At 52.3% G+C, this 21,032-nt stretch overlaps 2 protein-coding genes across 9 annotated transcripts in view; one reads left to right on the top strand and one right to left on the bottom strand.

Annotated features, from left to right (window-relative positions):
* The window catches only part of GATAD2A (GATA zinc finger domain containing 2A), a 105,292-nt gene extending 89,481 nt beyond the window's left edge, over positions 1–15,811 (top strand). For 7 of the 8 annotated variants that reach the window (XM_034998101.1, XM_034998098.1, XM_034998097.1 and 4 more), the window contains 10 exons: positions 498–630; positions 759–890; positions 2,134–2,223; positions 2,871–3,002; positions 3,477–3,644; positions 5,294–5,573; positions 9,042–9,340; positions 10,016–10,090; positions 10,388–10,583; positions 12,546–15,811. In XM_034998101.1, the coding sequence (XP_034853992.1) occupies positions 498–630; positions 759–890; positions 2,134–2,223; positions 2,871–3,002; positions 3,477–3,644; positions 5,294–5,573; positions 9,042–9,340; positions 10,016–10,090; positions 10,388–10,583; positions 12,546–12,676 (1,636 nt within the window). In that variant the 3' untranslated portion in view covers positions 12,677–15,811. The remainder of the gene's footprint in view (positions 1–497; positions 631–758; positions 891–2,133; positions 2,224–2,870; positions 3,003–3,476; positions 3,645–5,293; positions 5,574–9,041; positions 9,341–10,015; positions 10,091–10,387; positions 10,584–12,545) is intronic. The other variant, XM_034998103.1, reaches the window with a different exon arrangement.
* A 3,985-nt stretch (positions 15,812–19,796) lies between these two features.
* On the bottom strand, positions 19,797–20,748 carry TSSK6 (testis specific serine kinase 6). Its single transcript, XM_034997016.1, has one exon. The coding sequence runs from the start codon at positions 20,746–20,748 to the stop codon at positions 19,927–19,929; it is 822 nt and encodes a 273-aa protein (XP_034852907.1). The 3' UTR covers positions 19,797–19,926.
* Between the last annotated feature and the right edge of the window lie 284 nt (positions 20,749–21,032).

The following is a 21,032-nucleotide window of genomic DNA, read 5'->3' as shown; positions in this document are numbered from 1 at the left end:
ACTGAGCATGGAGCCCTACACAGGGCTCGATCTCATCACCCCGAGATCACGACCTGAGCTGAGGTCAAGAGTCGGCACTTAACCATCTAGGCCACCCAGGCGCCCCTCAAGCTGAGCATTTTTATTGGACACTGAGCCACATGGTAGAGAAGGGAGCTGCGGTGTTTCCAAAATGGCCATATCACACTTGAACACAGGTATCCTCAGCCCTGGGTACACAGAGGTGGGCACCAAGAATAGTCCTGGCTAGGGGCCTAGCTGTGGGTTTGGGTGCCTCTTGGTGAGTACAGTGAGAGAAGTCAGTTTGGGTGTATGGTAGGGAGAACGCCCAAAGAGAGAGGCTGCGGAGAGTGAGTGGGGCAGCCATGCTTTCCACCTCCTTGCTGTGACTGTGTCTAAATCTGGGATCTGTGGTGTATGGGTGCCAGGCCCTGGGGAACGGTGTCTGGCAGAGCGTCCAGGCACTCTGGTAACAACCTGCTTTCCCTGCTCCACAGTGACATGAAGTCTGAGAGGAGAGCCCCCTCTCCTGATGTGATTGTGCTCTCTGACAATGAGCAGCCTGCAAGCCCAAGGGTGAATGGGCTGACGAAGGAGGCCTTGAAGGAGACCAGTACCGAGGCCCTCATGGTGAGCCTTGTCCCCATGTTGGGGGATGACCCTGCCCGACAATATCCCCCAGTGGCGTTGGTGATGGTGGGGCCTGTGCTCCCCGGCTGTGGCTCTCCCCTTCAACCCTTCTTCTCTTGCCCTTGCAGAAAAGCAGTCCTGAAGAACGAGAAAGGATGATTAAGCAACTGAAAGAAGAGTTACGATTAGAAGAAGCAAAACTCGTTTTATTAAAAAAGTTGCGGCAGAGTCAAATACAAAAGGAAACTACCGCCCAGAAGGTGTGTGTGTGTCCATTCTCTCCTCAAGAGTCAGCAGGAGCCAGTTAAAACGGGACGGAAATCCAATCTCAGTACCTTGGCCCACCTCAGTGCCAGGAACAGGAGCATCTGGTCACAGGCAGACAAGTTTCCTCAGGGGCATAAGGGTCAAGGTCTGAAATGGAAATTTGAATTACAGATTTTGCGAAAAGGAAGTCAGAGTAAGGATATTACAGTGCATTTTGGTTTAGAATATTCTCGATCTGAGTATGTAAAACTCCTTGTAGGTTGGAAGCATCAAGAAAACAGAGAACAGATGTCTTAGAAGCTGCTGGAAGTTCTGGGTTAAGAGCTCTTTCCCAAACCCATTTACAGAGAGGCCTCCTATTCTGTGGGTGGGCCATGCTGGCCATCAGGGGCTACCATGGTTTGTGGACAGATTCCCTAATGCTGCAGGGGCATGCCACAGTGCTGCCCAGGCCCCAGAGTCTCTGTCCTGGGGCTCCTCCCCCTATCTCCCTTGGTGTCTGAGGCTCCTTTTGCTGCTTCTAAATGCAGGTTACTGTGTCGGCCAAGGTCTGGTTTGTTTTGTTGGGTTTTTTAAAGCTACCCTTCCTTTTACTTTAACCACTATTTCAGTAAACCAGGAAGTAAATGTGTCTTGGGCAGTATGAGCTGACAGAGTATATAGAACACAAGTGCCCTTAAGGGAGCAGGACAGGAGGATACTCATTGGTCTCACTTAGGGCTTTGCTTGAGCTTTCACTTGAACATATGTCAATAAGTGGACATGGCCTGGCATCTATTAATCTGCTAGTGGACAGAGTCTGCCTATTACTTGTTTCCTTTCCAGTTGTTTAAGACTCAGTAGAGTGAACCAAGTCTGTCCCTGTCCCTTACCTAGTGGAATATATTACTTTAAGAAGTGCCTGGACTTGGTGTTTGTCACCAAGGTTGGGATTAATCTGTTCAGGCCTGGGGTCCTTTGCCTCAGTCATCATCCCTGGCTCTTCACATCCCCTGGAAGGCAAAACCTGCTCTTGAACCATAATGTGATGTCAAGCATCCCCAGGGGTAAGGGGTGCTGGAAAGTCTCTCCTATGCCCATTTCAAGCAAGTCAATTCCTGCTACAGACTTTAGCAGGCGGGAAGCAGAACCTTAGAGCCTGATGCCTTTGGAAGAGGAAGAAAACCAATCTTACTCTGTGTGAGGGGAGTGGGGCTGACGACTCCCTCATCTCTCACATGTCCTGCTCTCTTACAGCCCACAGGCTCTGCTGGGAATGCCGTGACCACCCCTCCCCCGCTTGTGCGGGGCACCCAGAACATTCCTTCTGGCAAGCCATCCCTTCAGGTCAGTGTTCCCTCTGCGTTAGGCTCCTGAGCAGTCCTGATCCAGTTCCTGTGAAGGGCTGCCCATTCCGTATGATTAGATTGGAGTGAGGCCCAAACTTAGGCCACTGTTGACATCATGAACAAATCATGCCAGTGCTGAGAGGTCTCCTCCTATGACTGCTCCTAGCAAAATCGGAGAGAGGACCAAGATTTAGGCAGGCCAGGTTCCTTTCATTTCGACACTCCCAAGTTTGTGGGACCCAGCAGGACCTCCTACCCACAGGGTGAGATGGGCAGAGTTCCCACTCCCAGACACAAGACTAAGGTCTGAACAGGGGCCCACCTTCCCTCAAACAGGCCTGTGCCCTCAGCTCAGACCAGCAAGAAAGTGACACCCAGCCCGGGTTAGCTGGACTTCTGCTGTGGTGGGGGTCGTGTGGGTGAGAATGTCCTGCCTTGTTGGTGCAGTTCACTCCTGAATGAGTCCAGTCTGCACGGCTGTGGTTGTTATCCATGTTCTTTGTTCTTTTGTGCTTAGAGTAAATAGACATTTTAGTGCCCTCCCCCCCGCCAACAAGTGTGTACTTTACAAAACAGCAAACCTGTTTGTTTAAAAAAAAAAAAAAAAAAAGCCATATAAAATCTGGGGTTTGGTGCTGTTGACAGACCTCTTCAACAAGAATGCCTGGCAGTGTCATCCCACCACCCCTGGTCCGCGGCGGGCAGCAGGTGTCCTCGAAGCTGGGACCACAGGCGAGCTCACAGGTCGTCATGCCCCCACTCGTCAGGGGGGCTCAGGTGAGCAGGGTATGCTTGTGGGGTGTAAGAATGTGTCTAGGCTACTCCAACCAGCTACCTCACAAAGAACCCTTCCTGGTCATCAGGTTGGGGATTATGGGGCCCACCCCTTCCCTCCCTCCATTGTTCCTCTCATCATCTTTTTATTTATTTTATTTCATTTTTTAATAATTTTTTTTAGAAGGGAAGAGAGAGAGTGTATGTGGGGAGGTATCCATACAGTGGAATGTTATTCAGCCTTAAAAAAACTGTTCGTTTTTTGGGCTTTTGTTTTGTTTTTTTGTTTGTTTTTGAGAGAGAGTGCAGTGGGGGGACAGATGGAGAGAGAGAGAGAATCCTAAAGCTCCATGCCCAGTGTAAAGCCCAACGTGGTGGGGGGCACCTGAGCCGAAATCAAGAGTTGGATGCTTAACCAACTGAGCCACCCAGGCGCCCCATCCCTCTCATCATCTTGTCCTCTGTCCCACCCCACAGCAAATCCACAACATCAGACAACATTCCAGCACGGGGCCACCGCCGCTCCTCTTGGCCCCCCGGGCATCTGTGCCCAGTGTGCAAATTCAGGGACAGAGGATCATCCAGCAGGGCCTCATCCGCGTCGCCAACGTCCCCAACACCAGTCTGCTTGTCAACATCCCACAGGTGAGGGCTATGCTGACCTAACCTAACCCCACCCCCTACCCACACACACATCAAGGGTGCCCAGTCCTACGGCATAGTCAGGTCTCCAGAGTGGTATGGTGTGACCTGCCTGCTCCCTCAGAGCCAGGCAAGGCCTTAGATGCCGCATGGGGTTTGGACTGGAGCTCCTCCGGGCCTGTCGCAGTATAAAAGTCATGGGCTAGAGTCCACTATGTTAAGAACTATGGTCTAGCAGAGGTGGATAGGTATTGAGAAGGGGAGAGGTGCAGACCTGAGCTGAAGGATTGGGGGGAGGCTTCAGGTGGCGTGTGGGACCCAGCATGTTTTGGGGGATGGATGAGGCCTGGAGATGGCTGGGATGGTGGAGGGGCACCAGAGCTTTCCCCACCCTCCTCCCTGTCTGCATGAGCACATGAGGGGAGCATGTCTGCAAATGTCCTCACAGCACCAGCACATCTATTCTTAGCCACGAGTCCTTTCACCTCTGTACAGAGCCTCTGAGATGGGGTGGGTCTGTTCCCACCCAGCAAAGCCAGGAAGATGGGACCAGGGTGAGTGGGCAGGCTAGAAGCAAGAGCTTTATTGACAGATAAAATTATTGGGTCTGCAGGGGCTTTTGCTGATGGGTGTATTAGCTTCTCTTCCTCCTCTGGCGTGGTGCATCTTTGTCTGCCTCCCTCAGATAAGAGCCTGACCAGCAGAGTTCTGAGCAGCATCCCTGCCTTCTCTAAAGTCAGGCCAGGCTGAGGTACTGTGATGGCTGGTGTCCTCTATGTTGGGAGGCCTGTTCGGCTCTGGAGACCCTCTGTGAGGTTGGGGGTCCTAGGAAACCATTCTGGGCTCCCTGAGTCCTATAATGTGTTGTGTGCAAGTTGTCAGGTGTGTGTGTTTTCCCAGGGGTGGCGTATGCTGCTTTCCTTAGATTTTCAGAAGGGCCCTCAACCCCACAAAAGGGCACTGGTGTGATCAGCTCTGGGTTTGGGGAAAAGTACTTGACAGGGTTGGGGGCTGGGTGAGCTAGAACAAGGAGACAACGGAGCATTGGCCACTGGGGTCCAGATGAAGACAAGAAAGTAGTATAGGAACACCAAAAATCAAGAGGGGGGAAGGGGCGGGACAGGAGTTGGTCCAAAAGCTCTTCTTCCCTATAACCCCAATGAGGACACATGAAGGAAGTTAAACGTTAGAGTCTCCAGACGACCACATACAAAGGTGCTCATGAAGGAAATGCCACCAGTGCTGTAGTGATCCGCTGTCATACCCTGTGAAGAAGGCAGCCACCTGTGCTGGGAGGAAGGCTGCTAGGCCATAGTGTTGGGACAGTGGCCAGGTTGCCTGAGCGGTGTTGCCCATTGCCCTGGTCGTGGTAATGGCTATGGCTTCGTAGGTGTCCTCATGTGGCAAAACACAGAATACAGATTGTAAATGTGTATACTTGTTGGATATCAGCTAAACCTCAACAAGTATGTTTTATAAGATTGGTCATTTCATACGGTGATGAGTTTAATGCTGCTTTGCCTGTTGGCTTACTGATGTCTGGCATCTTGGAGTTACTACCTTAAAGACTCATTAGGGCAGCCAACAGTGCCATCCTGGGCTGTGGGATCAGGCACCCCCAGCACCCTAACCAGGTTGTTATTTCCCAAAAGCCTTCCCCAGCGTCGCTGAAAGGGACGACAGCCACCTCTGCTCAGGCCAACTCCACCCCCACCAGCGTGGCCTCTGTGGTCACTTCTGCTGATTCTCCAGCTAGCCGTCAGGCAGCTGCCAAGCTTGCGCTGCGCAAACAGCTGGAGAAGACGCTGCTTGAAATCCCCCCTCCCAAGCCCCCTGCCCCGGAGATGAACTTCCTACCCAGCGCTGCCAACAACGAATTCATCTACCTGGTCGGCCTGGAGGAAGTGGTGCAGAACCTGCTAGAGACCCAAGGTGAGTGCCTTGGGGCCATTTTCATCTCTTGCCACTGAAGTTTCTCTTACATAGGTTATTTTCAATGCCTGCTGCATGCTGAGAGCTGTCTGGGGTGGAGCATCTTATGGATGACCTTTTGTTATTAGTCCTCCTGCTTTCTGTGAGGCTTAACTTTTTGCTTATTTGTTTTAGTTTTTACATTCATTCATTCAGAGCACAAGCGTTTGCGAGAAGGGGCGGGGGGGGGGGATGGGCAGGAGGGGGCAGATCTTAAGCAGACTTAATGCTCCCAGCATAGCCCAACACCGGGCTCAGTCTCATGATCCTGAGATCATGATCTGAACCAGAATCAAGAGTTGTACACTTAACACTTAAGCAACTGAGCCACCCAGGTACCCCATTAGTTTTTACGTTTTTTAAAATACTTATTATTGAAGTATAGTTGCCATATATTGTTACATTAGTTTCAGGTGTATGATATAGTATCATTTATACATTTATTTAACAATTTTATAGGTTATTAAGTTGGTCCCCATCTATCACCTTAGATAACTTCTTAAACATATCACAGTCACCTTTCTTCTCTTGTTGGGGCCTCTTCTGAGAGCTGGGCCCTGGGGAAGCCCAAGGCCCTGCACACATGATCTGAGGGGGGTGCTGTTCTATAACACTGGGGCAGGCAGAGAGGGATGAGAAGGAACGTTTGCAGGAGGCTGACAGGCTTTGCTTCCAGATGGGTCTCTCCAGCTAGAACTTCCCAGAGCCTTGAGTACTCTGAGCCCTGAAGGTAGGAAAGGGACACCCATGCCTGGGCCAGACTCACTTTATCCTCCTTGGAAACAGTTTGGAAAGCACCACTTGCATGTTAGGAGGTTTTAGGGATAAAAAGGGCATATATAGGGTTGCGATCAAAAGTAACATTGGAAATGGAGGTGGGAGGCCAGGTTGAGGGACCTCCACCAGACGATTTGAAGATGTTTCTGCTCTGAGATTAAGTTTGTGGTGATACTATTTGGGCAGCCAGCCTGAATCCTCTCCCTGCATGATCTCAGCAGATGCTCAGAGCTGAGGAGGAGGTGGAGCTGTAACTGGTCCAGGGCAAGGGAGGGCCTGGTAGGCTTCAGATCACATACCTTGAATTGTCCCTTGGTACATGCCAACCCCTCCCAGGGCTGCTCTTACCAGCACAGACTTGGGAGTGACAGCAATGGGGCCGGTACAGTGGAAAAGCACCCTCTGCCTGCTTGATGTCAGGGTGTTGGAGGGAGTGCTCTCTTCCCCCTCTTTAGTCAGTATATCACAGAGTATATATCATATCCTTGGATGTTGTATCCAATGCCTCTTAGAGGTAGAGCCCTCCATACCTGGTTGGGGGCCAGACCCAGGGCAGAGGATGCCCAGCCGGTCACCTCAACTTTACTTTATAGCTTCCTTACTGTACCCCACCCACCCACCCATCCAACCCCATTGCTCTTAAAATACTCCCCAACCACAGGGCCATATCAAGGACTGACCATGAGTCAGGCTGAGAGTGGGAGACCACATAGGGCCAACACTGGCCTCTGTAAAATTGGCCATGGTGGCTTCCACTTGTCAGGGGGCCAGGCCCAGGAGGGAAGGGTGCGAGCTCTCACATGGCTTGGATGTGTCTGGATCCTTTTGGTGTCATCTTTATGATGGAGTGATATTGGCAAAAGAGCTGCCATGAGGCCAGTGCAGGATGGGTGGGTGGTGGGAGGCCCAAGTCAGGACACAATGCCCACCCATCTGTACCTGGGTGCCCTGGGCATCTGCTCTTCCCAATCAGCCTGTTTCTATCAGGAGTCAGTATCCCTCTCGTATTGCCCAGAACAGGATCTAACTGTGGGAGGAAGCTCTGAGCCCCTTTTGAGGTGTCCCTTGATACCTCCTAGAGCCCCAGGCTGGGTGACTTAAGTCCAGCCTCGTACCAGTGTCTCCACTCTGATGTTGGTCATGCCTACTACAGCTGCCTAGAAAGAGGTACTATGTCTTCTAGGGTTGGACGTTTGGAAGGTGATGTGCTCTTTTCACCAGAGCATGTTAGCTGTAGGTGAGGGCCCGGAGCTGGGGGCCTGGGGTGAGGGGCTCCCCCAGTCTGATCCTGTACAGCCAGCCTCTCAGCATTCAGGGGCAGCTTGGGCAGGCCCGGGGCTGGAGAGAGAGGCCAAGGGTCTCTTGGCAGCAGTGTCTCTGATATTAAGAGGAAGTTAAACCCTTGAGTACTCTAGACACAAAAAAGATAGTTACAAAATGCAAAAAGTGCATTTTTTTTCTTTTAAAGATTTTATTTATTTATTTATTTTAGAGAAGGGGTGTGAGAATGAGCGAGCGGGAGGAGGAGTAGAGGGAGAGGGACAAGCAGACTCCGCCCTGAGTGTGGAGCCCAATGCAGGGCTCAATCTGACAACCCCGAGATCATGACCTGAGCTGAAATCAAGAGTCAGACCCTTAACTGACGGAGCCGCCCAGGCTCCCCCTCCTTACTTCACTTTCAGTGACGAAAAGAATATTGATCCCATGCCTGAGCATGTACTTTACTTGGCTTCCCCAGTCACCCTTCCTGTGGCCAACTGAGGGGATGTAGTGTTCCCATTTCTCAGACAAGGGGGCCAAGGACCCAGAGCAGTTGTGTGCCCTCATCTGGGCAGCACATGTGAGTCCTGGCCCTGCCACGACTGCCATGTGACTCTGCAAGTCACTTCATCTCCTCAGCCTTGGTTTCCTCCTCAAGATAACAGGGTGGGGTGCCCTGTTAGGAGGTTATTGTGAGAATCACACACCTTTGTATGCACAAGACACTGGGTATGACACTTGTCAGCAGGAGCACTTGCTGGATAATTTAGTCCTTAGTTGACTTGCCCACTAGCAAGGATGCCTGTCACAGTGAGGTGGGACCTGGAAGGTTACCTCCTCTTCACTGTGAGGAGGTGTGGGAGGGCAGGAAAGAGAGTCAGGAGGAGACAATCTGAGAGACTTTTGTTCTTTTTAAGATTTTATTTATTTATTTGAGAAAGAGCACAAAGGGGGCTGCAGAGGGAGAAGGAGACTCCCCTGCTCAGCAGGGAGGCCGACCTGGGGCTTGATCCCAGGACCCTGGGATCATGACCTGAGCTGAAGGCACACACCTAGCCAACTGAGAAGCCCAGGCTCGCTAGAGAGCACTAAGGTTCTTGAGAGTTGGTACCCAGTGCACCTAATCCGTGGCATTTTCCAGAGCTGCTTAACTTACCTTCTATCAGCAAACCTTCCCCAAAGCCCAAGGCTGGCCTAATGTCCACACACAGTTGGCGCCAATATGTGTGTGCCAAACAATGTCTTAGAATTTGGCTTCCTGATGCCAGCTGGGTCATATAGTCCAGGGCAATGCTCCAGATCGGTCACATGTCCTCATCCTGTCCTGGGATGATAGGGGCTCTGACTCGCATCCTGTTCCTGTGACGTGAGCCCACCTACCTCTCCCTGCAGCGGGCAGGATGTCGGCTGCTGCTGTTCTGTCCCGGGAGCCCTACATGTGTGCGCAGTGCAAGACGGACTTCACATGCCGTTGGCGGGAGGAAAAGGGTGGTGCCATCATGTGCGAGAACTGCATGGCATCCAACCAGAAGAAGGCACTCAAGGTAGAGCACACGAGCCGGCTGAAGGCTGCTTTTGTGAAGGCTCTGCAGCAAGAGCAGGAGATTGAGCAGCGCCTCCTGCAACAGGGTGCCGCCCCCGCACAGGCCAAGGCTGAGCCTGCCGCCGCCCCACACCCCGCGCTAAAGCAGGTGAGAGTCCTTGGGGAGCCAAAGCTGCGGCCCTGCGGCCTGGGAACGTGGGCTGGGCGGCCTCACCTTCTAGGAGAGGGGCCTTGTTCCCTTGGCAGGGAGTTGTTGCTAGCAAGCAAGATGTTCTGACGTTCTGTCCCACACTGGGCAGTCCTCTGCCTGGTTATTAACTGTGTGTCTAAATTGCATTTAATGGTGGCCTTTGGTGGTGAAAATACTAATTTGCAGTTTCTTTAGATTTTGTAGCTTTCACGTGCAGTGTTCCGGCTGACAAGTACTTCTTGTCTAAAAGGACTTTTCTGAAAGCCACATTGAGATGCAAAAGGGGCCTTTGGAAGAAATGTTCTAGCTAAATTAAGGAGAGAAGCAAGTTTGAAATCAAGTTTTTTGGCTGCTTTTTTTAATGCTTTGCTTTCCCACCCCCTGTAGACCCAAAGCACCCCGTTGGCAATTTTTTGTGTCCTCGGAAGTCATTTGTAATTCACTAATAAACACATCTTCTCAAGATCCTTATATAGTGAGGGGCTGTACTGCCCTCGGGAAACGGCCCGTCCTGTGGGGACTAGGCCTCGTGTGGCCACAGCTGCTGCCCTTTGGTCACTCTAGGTCACCCTAGGCCGGCTGTGGATGGTGCTGACCTCGATTTCAACCCCCTCCTCCCCCCCGTTTGTATAGGTCATAAAACCCCGGCGTAAGTTGGCGTTCCGCTCAGGAGAGGCCCGCGACTGGAGTAACGGGGCTGTGCTACAGGTCAGAACTGCGGTGCCGGGAGCCCCTGCACCGCACCACCAACCAGCCCTCACGCCCCAGACCGTGACCACGTCAGTCGCCGACTGTCACGCTGCCTGTGTCTATCTGTCTCTCTCTCTCTCCCTCCCTCCTTCCCCTCCCCCCTTGGTGTAACTTACCTGGTCTCCTGATTTTGGACTTTAGGGACCCTGTGTGGGTGGGAAGAGGTCAGCCAGAGCACGGAGAGGCTGCGCTGAGCGTCTTGCCCTCTGTCACCCCCTTCCCCACATGAGCCATCACACCCTCTCTCCACTGTAGGCCTCCAGCCAGCTGTCCCGGGGCTCGGCCACAACGCCCCGTGGTGTCCTGCACACGTTCAGCCAGTCACCCAAACTGCAGAATGCAGCCTCAGCCACAGCCCTTGTCAGCAGGACCGGCAGACATTCCGAGAGAGCTGTGAGCGCCGGCAAGGGCAGCGCCTCCACCAACTGGAAGAAGGCACCCCTGAGTACAGGTGAGCCACCCCCACACGGTGAGGTCCATCCCTTCCTTGCTTTTGTCTAGGACTTGCACACATACAAGTGAAGAGAAATGGTGCATAGAGCCCTGAAACCCCAGACCTGTTCCCTGAGAGCAGCTGCTCTTGACTCTTCAGCTTGATCTCTGTTCACCAAATAGGATACTCCAAACAAGTGGTAGCCTTGGGTAGATACTCATTTCCATCCTTTGTACACTCTATACCTATACTCTTAGCTCTTGACCCAAAATGTTGGGCAAACCCAGTTTAGGTGTAGTCTCTCTCTGTGTGTCTGTCTCTCTGTCTCTGTCTCTGTTTCTCTCTCTCTCTCTCTCTCTCACACACACACACACACACGTACACACCATCCAGTGGACATCTATCAGCACAGACACTTACTTGCCAATTCTGGTTCCCCCACCCCTTCCTGCCATAGGGAACACCTGTTTTGCTGTTATGTTGTACCTTTTTCTGGTGCACTAACTTAATTTCTTGTTCAACCAGATAGTGTTCATTCCCTGCTCTGTGGGACACTTCCCACCCTCTGACTTAGGTCAGGTGGTGCAAAGTGTAAACCAGGGAACAAGACGGTGGGAAGGTAGATAGGGGAAAGATCCCTGAGGCAGGGGCTAAGATTTTAACTAGGGTGGGTGGCAGAGGATTCTGAGAAAACCCACATTTGAGGAACAACTCAGAGGGGGGATACCATCGGGTGAGCATTCCCTAGTCTGTCACAGTCCCATCATCCCTGGGTCGATGCCCACACCACTTTCCCTGTTTTTAATTATTTATGTGCCAGCATTAAGGTGATATTTAAATATTTGTTTCTATCAAAAACAGGAAAGTGAAAGGTAGGCACAAAGGGCTGAGAGAAGGAGACAGGTGAGCACTTTCACTATGGGAGCCAGTGCCCCTCCCTGCCCCCCACCCAAGTTTGCTGTATCCCTGTAGAAAAAAAGGAGGTGACATCATGAGAGTCCTCTCCCTAGGGAGAACTGGGAAAGCCAGACTGGCTCTGCAAACAAAACACGGGAGTCAGCTGTGTGTGCAGCTGACCATAGAGTTAGAAATGTGGCCAAGAATCAGAGCCTTCCACCGGGTGGAGCTCAGGAGAGGGAGTACATTTGTCTGGTTGCAAAAGAATCTGAGTAGCCTAGAGAGCATTTGTAAACATAAGCAGGCAGAGAGGCTTTTGTGCAGCATGTGTAAGATGCAGCCAAGAATTCATAGCTGTTTGAAAATTCCTTTTATGGGAAATTTGGAAGTATACAAAATCAGATGCAGGTGTGTGCATGTGTACATAGTGGTAGCAGACATGTGAAAATCGCGCGTTTAAGGTAATCTTTGAAAGGGAATATGAAAAAAAAGGAATATGAAGGAATAAGTAGTTGCTATGTTCAGCAGTAGGACTAGAGGTAAATGTGTAGTAGCTTAAAAGCAGTATTTCCCAAAAGAGTTCTACCAGCACTCCAGGTTACCCTTGGTTTCTGGGCAGGACCCAGTCAGGTTTCTCTTTAGTATGTAGAGAGGTTTCCCTACTGCATTTGACCTCAGAACACTTGTTCCACAAAATGTAGTAACCTCCACCAAATTACTCTTGGGGTAACACAGTGATGGGGGCAGGGGACAAGGCAGTCCTTACCCCCAGGCCAGCCAAATATCTGTGTGTGTCGGAGATTGGGGGGTCATTTGTTTATTTTCCACTTGTAAAAGAGATGCTTGCTCATTGGGGAAATTTGGAGAATACAAAAAGAAGAGAATGGTGTTTCTATCCCAGGAGAACAAAAGCTATACTTCGAGGCTTTTTCCCCATTCTGCCTCTTCACTGCTGTGTTCCTTGTGTGTAACTGAGTGCCCTGCAGAGGCATCATGCTCTGTCACCATCCCGTTCCCTCTTAATGTTTTCATGAGAGAATATTACCATACCATTAAAAACCCTGTCATTCTGTTCTTTTGCAGGCGGGGCCCTTGCGTTTGTCAGCCCGAGCTTGGCAGTGCACAAGACCTCCTCAGCTGTGGACCGCCAGCGGGAGTACCTCCTGGACATGATCCCGCCACGCTCCATCCCCCAGTCAGCCACGTGGAAATAGTGCGAGCCGGGCCCAGTGGAGAACAGGCTCCCTCCTCCCTCCCACCTGGCCCTGCCACCCTCCACTCGGGAAGACCTCATACTCCCTGAGAAACGAGTGAGCGAGTGCCGGCTGCGCTGCGGAAGCAAGAGCTCCGTTCTTGGCTGCAAAGTCTCGTCGCAGCTGAGGGGCTGCTTTACAGGTGGACGAGGATTATCACTGAGGGACCTTTCCCTTGGGCTTTTTTCCTTTCTTTGCCTTTAGTTTGCCCAACACCAGCAGAAAAGTGGACCTCGGGGGCTGGTTCTGCTTCCGGCCCTTCCTTTCAGCCCCCTCCCCCCCCTTTCCCCCCCCCCCCCCCCCAGCAGGGTGCACGGACGGCTCACCCTGGACACTGTGACACGCTCGGCAAGACCGGCGCCCGGGGCTTCTGAAGTCGAGCGGAGCGTTCTGTTTTGTTTTTGCTTTTCCCCATCTTAGCCTCCCAATCTTTGACTGCCTTCCTTCATGGCAATCTTTAGGTTGACAGATTTTTTTTTAATCACCTCATGATGATGGAGTTTAAAGTAAACCGTGCAGACCCAGGGGTCCCTGCCGAGCACGGCCCCCACACCCCAGAGGGTGGGCCACTGCCTGCCCAGCCCTCACTCTAGCGGAAGGCCTCTGCTGCTGCTCATCCCGGAGAGCCCGGACCTCCCACACTTAGCAGAAGAACAAACTGCAACCCAGACCCCAGCCAGAGAGCCTGGGATCCCAGAAGCCACGCACCGCCAGTAGAGGAGGGAGCAGAGAATTGGCAGCAACATCCAGAGCCTGAGTGGGAAGTTGGAGGGGCGGGCTATTGTGTTTTTTTGTTGTTGTGGTTTTATTTTATTAAATTTTTCCTTTTCTTTTCCTTCTTATTTTGATGGACACCATCCTAAGCTGCCCTGGCCTATACTCCTGTCAGGTGTGTCTGGTGGGGAGGTGCCCCTGCCCCTCCAAGACTTCAGGGTTTCCGTTTGGGTCTAGTTTAGAACCTTCCCTTAAAACAGGGCCATGCTGCCAGGGTCGCCTTCAGACTGTTTTTTTGTTTTTGTTTTTAACCCTTTTTCGAGTCTACAGAAATGTCTTATACAAAGGATCAGGTCTGCTCTTAGTTGTGTTTCATTTTGGTTTCTCCCACTCCTTAAAAATCGGTTCCGTGAGGATAGGCAGAAGCTGTCGTGAGTGTGCTGTGCAGGGGCCATCTCCGTGCAGGTGCAAGGGCGTCCTGTGTGCACACACACGTGTTTGTCGATGTGGAGATGGGGTACGCTGCTCCCCACTTCAGCCCCAGCCCTAGTTTTCCTATCCATGCAGTTAGGGACTTAATTTAAAATCCTTATTTTGTAGGGCCGCCTTCTTCAAAACACACTGCTACAACATTCTAATAAAGGCTCATTTAACCCCCTCTCTCATGTGTGAATATCCATGTTTAGCAACATTTTGACCCGCGGTAGAAGACCTAGTTTTGCAACATTCTAATTTTTTGTTGTGTAAAACCCTGTATTTCTCATTGATTTTTGTTTTGAGTGCATAATTTAGACGGGCTGAAGGAGGGGAGGGCAGGGAAGGGTGGCTTTCATTCCAAGATCCAGGGATTTGGGGGAAAGGAGGGAAATTGACATGGGGGGTGTTTTTACACCAAAAAATCAAGAGTATGCAAACATTTCTATTTCTCACATTTTTCTGTGTGCCTGGCAAATAAATACTTGTCTTATACTACCCTGAGCTGTTAGCCCTCTCTGTTCAATGACATGGGCCAGATTTTCCAAATCCTTCAAGAAGGAGCACCTGGGCTGGCCACTTCCATGGGCAAACAGACCTCAGTTCTATGCAGTAACTCGGGATCAGGTGTCCAGGCGAGAGTCACCTCTGCACTGGAGGGGTGTGCCAGGATTGTCACACCCCAGCTGGGGTTGAATGGATCTGTGACTCATGGGCCCAAGCTGAACTGTGCTGGGCAGGTTGGCCCTCAACCCCAGCCCATTAGAACCTCGCTCATCACTGTGCTCAGGAACCACCTCTACTCACCTTGCCTGGCTAGACTTCTACTGGCCTCTGAGCTGTTAAGTGGGCCTCATGAATTCAGTACAAACCCGACCGCCATGGGTGGAGGATGGGGCTACCGGCCCTGGCTCTGCCTCCTCCAGCCCAGGGTCCCTGGGGATAATCCCATCAGGGGCCACTTACTGTGACATGTAACTTTTTTTAAAGGAGACAACGTGAGATGCCTTAATCTTCTGTTCATTTCTACTGTATCAAAACTCTTACCCCCCTTTTTTTCTTTCGTTTCCCCCTTTGCAGTATAACTTCTCTGATAAGCCCCAAATGAGTAGTTCTTTGATGAGGTTTATGATGTTGCAGGAATGGCGTATTAAATACCTCTCTGCATGTGGGGTTTGGACATACTAGGAAAGGGTTAGTAATGTTAAGAGGGTTCTCCCAGCAGCAAAGCCTGCCAAAATTGGTCACAGTGCTGGGGTCCTCGTCTCCCCCACCCCCACCCCAGGAGCTTCAGGACTGAAAGGACCTGGTTCCTAGAAGCAGTGAGAATGTGTGAGCACCCAGTCCCAAATGATGATGATGGTCCCAAGTTATCTGTGACCTGAACTCTGAACGGCAACTGGAAACTGTTCAAGATGCTAGCCACTCAAGGGTGAAGGGTTGCATGTTTGAAATGGCCATACGTGTGTAAATGCATGTGCACATAGATACATGTGTGTCTACTTGGAGCTTCCCATTGCTCTGGCCATCCTGCCCATGTCACTGGGTCCCCAGTGTCCCAACTGTGATGTTGGGACCCACACCTTTGATAAGGCCAACAGTTGCCCTCCTCCCAGGGGTAGCCTCTGCTCCTGTCTGTACCCTAAGACCTTCACAAAGCAAAACTTGGCCCCAGTGCAGAGGGAATGAAAGACACCTGAGTACAGCTCTGCTGTGTTGTGGTTCCTGTGTCCCACGAGTCATTTTCCTGTGGACGGAAAGACATGGGGAGGAGTTTTCTATATAAACATTCTCATCACAGGGGTGTAAATCCTGGAAAAGGCCGGCGTTGCTGCTGCACCATAGAGTTTTTATTTGATGCCGAGTTATGCTGCACATTATGGTTGCCTAAAGAACTTGGACTGAGCTTTTTTTTAAAAAAAGGACAGCTAAAGTTTTATAATCCTTAACAATGAAAGTGTAATAGACAGTTACACTAGTTCAGGGTATTTGGAAGGTGGGCGTTTGGGGGATGGGTGGGTGGGGAGGTTGTCACTTGTATTTATTGTGACGCTAAATCTTTGATAATAAATGTAAAAGGTTGACCACCAAACCGGAATAGAAGTTCCAATAAACAGAGGCTGGAATCAATGGCTATGCTTGTGTCACGAGGAAGTTTTAGAATCTGACGGAAAATAAAGAAATGGACAATGGCTTGGCTCTATTTTTCTTTTGTCCCCTCGGCCCTGGTTTCCCTGCATTATTTTTGTCCCAGCTTTGGGACAGCTTGGAGACTGGGGAAGGTGTAGCAGGGTGACCCCTTGTTAATGGGGAAACAGACACCTGCTTCTTGGGCTTCTTTCAGACTTCACTTCCAAAAGTGGGGTGGAGTACCTCCCCAAACTGGGCACTGTGGCTTTCCTTCTGGGCCTCCCATCTTCACCAGAACCTGTGGCTTTGTGGCCTACTTATCCACAGCTGAGAGAGTGAGGTGAGAAGCCAGTGGGTTTTGCCTATCCACTAGCTCTTAACCCCTTCCAGCCTCCACCCCAGAGTGGTAAGTTCTTCTGGGCCTATTTTCAGACTTGGCATCTGCATTGGGTGTCCTTGCTACAGGAGGTGTTAACAGATGCAGGTTCTAGCACAGATGGAGCTGCCCTGCCAGCTCTGAAATGAACAATTCCTGGTGAAAATTTGTTTTCAGATATCGATACACTGTTTCAAAAGTTACTTATAAAGTGGGACCTGTGCTCACTGGTGAATTTTTAATATTTTTTAAAAGATTTCTTTTAGAGCAAGAGCGCGAGTGGGGGAGGAGCAGAGGGGGAGAGACTCTCATGCAGGCTCCCAGTGCAGGGCTCCACCTCAGGACCCTGCGATCACAACCTGAGCCAAAACCAAGAGTCATATGCTCAACTGACTGAGCCACCCAGGTGCCCCACTGACTGGTGAATTCTAATGTGCCTAGAATATGACCCTGTTTTCCTAGGTGCTTTTATTTTCATTTATTTATTTTTTGCAGTTTCTCGTCTTTTTTCTTTTTCTTTTTTTTTAAGATTTTATTTATTTGACAGAGAGAGACACAGCGAGAGGGAACACAAGCAGGGGGAGTGGGAGAGGGAGAAGCAGGCTCCCCGCCGAGCAGGGAGCCCGATGCGGGGCTCAATCCCAGGACCCTGGGATCACGACCTGAGCCGAAGGCAGTCGCTTAACGACTGAGCCACCCAGGCGCCCCTCTCGTCTTTTTTCTTAAGCCATTCCTGCCTCCAACCTGGGGATAGATGGTCCTCTCCAACCATCACACCTAGCTAGGTTTCACATGGGCAAGGCACAGAACTGACCGAAGACGTTACAGAAATTAAACCCAAACCTGCCCCAGTCTACCTGTGATACATCCTGACTGGTGCCCCATACCCCAACACTGGCTGTGAGCACCACACTTACAGGGTAGTATCTCAGGGACTCCAAATTCAGCCCTCAAGTGAGTTTTCATTGGGTAAGGCACAGGCTCCTCAATTGACCCACTGACACAACAGGGGTGAGTTTCAAGCAGCTTCTCCAGCCAACAAATGGGACAACTGCCCCAATCCCTGAGGTCTCGTCCCCTCCGAACTGATCCACAGGTCTGTGGCCATGGGGTAGGAAGAGACCCAGGCCCCATTGCTCATACAGATTAATCTATGGATAGAAAAAGGCACATACCATACCCAAGGCACTAGGATTCCTTGTGACAAGGGCAAGGAAGGAAAGAACGGAGTGTCAGGGAAGAGGTGACTTAAACCAAATCTGCAATGAAGAAAGGGGGAAAGTGGTTCAGGGAATGGCAACAGCCAGTGCAAAGGCTCAGAGGTGGGACCAAACCTGGAGGGTCAAGGACAAGGCAGGCAGTGTGCCTGGGCCACAGGAAAAAGGGGTGAGGATGTGGGTTTCATTCTGAGTGTAGTGGGAGCCTCAAGAAGGCTCAGGGTGTGGTCTTTCAATGAGCCACACAGCCCTTCCCTACAACCCGGAGGAAAGGTTCCTACCTCCATTTTCCAGGTGCGGAGCCCAAGGATGGTCCAGATCAGAAGAGGCGCCCTCCTTAGCGTAAACCAGAGGGGTTAGGTTTTCTTTCTCAGCTCAGATGTGAACCAGCCAGGACTGGAGGCAAGGCACTTCCCCTCTTTTAGCCTCGGTTTCCTCATCTGCCTATTTGAAGGGGGTTAGGGAAGAGTTGGCACTTAATCCCCAGGGCACCTGAGAACACAAAGCGTGAGTGAGCAGGAGCAGAGAATGGGGATTATTTTGTTGCAATGAGGTTAGTGGGTTTGGTGACAGCGCTGTCTCTCATTTGGGGTGCATGGAAGATGTCTCCCTAAGCCCTAATCCTACCTGCCTCCAAACCCCACACAGTCCCCAAGGAGGCTGGTCATTTTGTGGGTCTGACCAATCTCCCCCAGGCCCTGTGGGGTCCCCTCTCCAGACATACACTTCTACCTCTCCACATCTTCTCCCTCCCCCTCCATTCTAGCCATAGGACTTTCGTGGCATTCCCCAAACACACCAGCTTCAATGTATCTTGGGAACACTCAGAACACGTTCCTTCTGCTGTTTCCAGTGGCTGATTCCTTCAGGGTTAAGCTCAAATGTCTGCTTCAGTCCTTCCTTGGTCACCCGCCCCTCCCCTCACCCAGCATTTAGCACAAGTTACAATCATTTTCTTTCCATGCTATTCATTTTTACTTGACTTTTCACTTGCCTCCTCGCTGAGGGCAGGGATGGATCTAAACCTCTTTGTGAAGTCCCAGAGCTTGGCACACAGTAGGCGTTCAATAAATGCATGAATGAAGAGAGGACTAAAGTAACCACTTGCCCAGCAGACTCATGCCTCACTCTTTTTATATATATATATATATATATTTTTTTTTTTTTTTAAGATTTTATTTATTTGAGAGAGAGAGAATGAGAGACAGAGAGCATGAGAGGGAGGAGGGTCAGAGGGAGAAGCAGACCCCCTGCCGAGCAGGGAGCCCGATGCGGGACTCAATCCTGGGACTCCAGGATCATGACCTGAGCCGAAGGCAGTCGCTTAACCAACTGAGCCACCCAGGCGCCCCTCATGCCTCACTCTTGACTCTCCCCTGCCCCAGACAACTTCTTTACCAAGGAAGGGCCCTTACTATGGAGAGCTTCCACCACCTCCCCACCCCACTCCAGCCATATCCAGTTTCAAATTCCAGATGTGTTATTGGGCAAGTGTCATTTGTGTGGGCCTCAATTTCCTCATCTATAAACGCTCAGTTTCTGTTGAGACAGGCGGCCCCCCGCCACGCCCCTCACCCCCCCGCTGCTGAATCCTTAAACACGGTGAGGGTGCTGGGATCCTTGCTCCCCAGCCCCGCATCTCTATTGCCAGGGCCATCACGACCCCGGCACGACCCTTCGAGTTCTCTTGAGGCTGGAGAGCCCAAAAGTCCGGTTTGAATCCTCCCAATTCCCTTTCGAGACCTAGAGTTAGAAGCTTTCTCTACAATGGGGCACCACGCCTGCCTTCCCCCGGGGGACAACCTCCCACCCCTACTTGGTAAAAGGGGGCCATTTTTAGAGGCAGCTGCGAGGAAGAGCGAGTTTATTGCAAGTTCCAGGGAGGCAGCGCCCGGAGCGTGCCTTCCCCCACCAGCCTGCGTGGCTGCCTAAAGAAGGACGCCCTCCACACGCGTCCACTCGCTGGCAGCTCCTCCAGGTAGCCAACGCCTACCCGCAGCCATCGCTCATTCCGCGCTGGCGCAATGCTTCCATTTCTTCTCGTCCCTTTCCCTCCCGAGGCCTTCTCTTGGGGAACAGAGGAAGCGCTTGCACCCTCCCGCTCTCGGGATCGTGGGGAGGGGAGCTAGATTCTAAGCAGGGGCGACTACCGCCCGGGACCTCCAGAGACCGGAAAAGGGGGGAAGTGCGCGTGCCCAGAGGCGCGTGTCGGCTTCGCGGGGGTACCGAAGCGCGCCTGGCGCGCGTGCACTGCGCTTGCGCAGTGCTCAGGGCGGCGGGAATGGCGGGAACCCCGGCGTCTAGCTGGAGTCCCCAGCACGCAGCCAGCCGTTGCGCGCTACCTGGCCCGCTGAGGGCCTGGCGGACGGGCTGAACTGCAGCAGTTCTGCGATCAGGGCCTTGCAGCGCTCGGACAGCTCGAGGCCATCGGGGTAGAGGACGCCACGCTTCTGGCGCCTGGGCAGACCAGCGATGTCCGAGTCGTCGAAGGGCATGCACCCGGTGACCATGACGTAGAGCACGACGCCCAGGCTCCACACGTCGTACTTCTTGGGGTCGTATGGGATACCCAAGAGTACCTCAGGCGACGCGTAGGCGGCCGAGCCGCAGTAGGTGGTGCTCAGGTCAGGATAGCCGTGTGCCTGGCGACCAAAGCCAAAGTCAGTGAGCTTCACGCGGCGCTCGTCGGGGCTCAACAACACGTTTTCGCACTTGAGGTCCCGGTGCACCAAGTGGTGGTCATGCAGGTAACGCACAGCCCCAGCGATCTGCGCGAAGAGGTCACGCGCCTGACCCCCGGGGATGCGCCCGCTGCGCTGCACTGCCTGCAGCAGGTCGGTGGCAGCCGCCTCCATCACGATATAGAGCTTCCCATTGCACACCTCTATGAACTCAAAGACGTGCACAATGTGCGGGTGTCGCACGCCCCGTAGGATGGACAGCTCGCGCGGCAGAAACTTGTTGACGAAGTCGGGCGGCGCGCGCCGCCGGTCCACCACCTTGATGGCCACTGTGCCCTTGTACTTCTTGGACGTGGCCACCTTCACCTTGGAGTAACTGCCCTCGCCTATCGTGCGTCCCAGCTTATAGCCGAGTTCGCTCAGAAGTTTGTCGCCCGACATGGTGGCGCCTGGGGCGCGCGGGGAGCAGGAGGCGGCTGCTGTCGGGGGGCGGCCGGACTCCAATATCGGGCCTAACCCATGGCGCTTGGCACCTGCACACCCGCACCCCCATGTGCCCACTCCCGGGTCCCCGCCGCAGCGGTGCCTTTTATTGCCCAGGTAACAATTTCTGCCTTGTGAAGTGACCACGGGCGTCACCCCGCCTTGGGGTGGGGGCCCCCTGGACCCCGCCCCACAGGGCCCCCAAGGCCATCAGGCTTTGTGACTCATAATCGCTCTGGATG

This window comes from Mirounga leonina, unplaced genomic scaffold (genome assembly GCF_011800145.1).
Source record: "Mirounga leonina isolate KUSES-001 unplaced genomic scaffold, KU_Mleo_1.0 Mir_94, whole genome shotgun sequence".
In the NCBI taxonomy this organism is placed as follows: Eukaryota; Metazoa; Chordata; class Mammalia; order Carnivora; family Phocidae; genus Mirounga; species Mirounga leonina.
This window is presented reverse-complemented; position numbering and strand designations above follow the sequence as displayed.

Bases quoted from the DNA above. Each gene is read 5' to 3' on its own strand.
- TSSK6 (XM_034997016.1), bottom strand. From the start codon at position 20,748: ATGTCGGGCGACAAACTTCTGAGCGAACTCGGCTATAAGCTGGGACGC.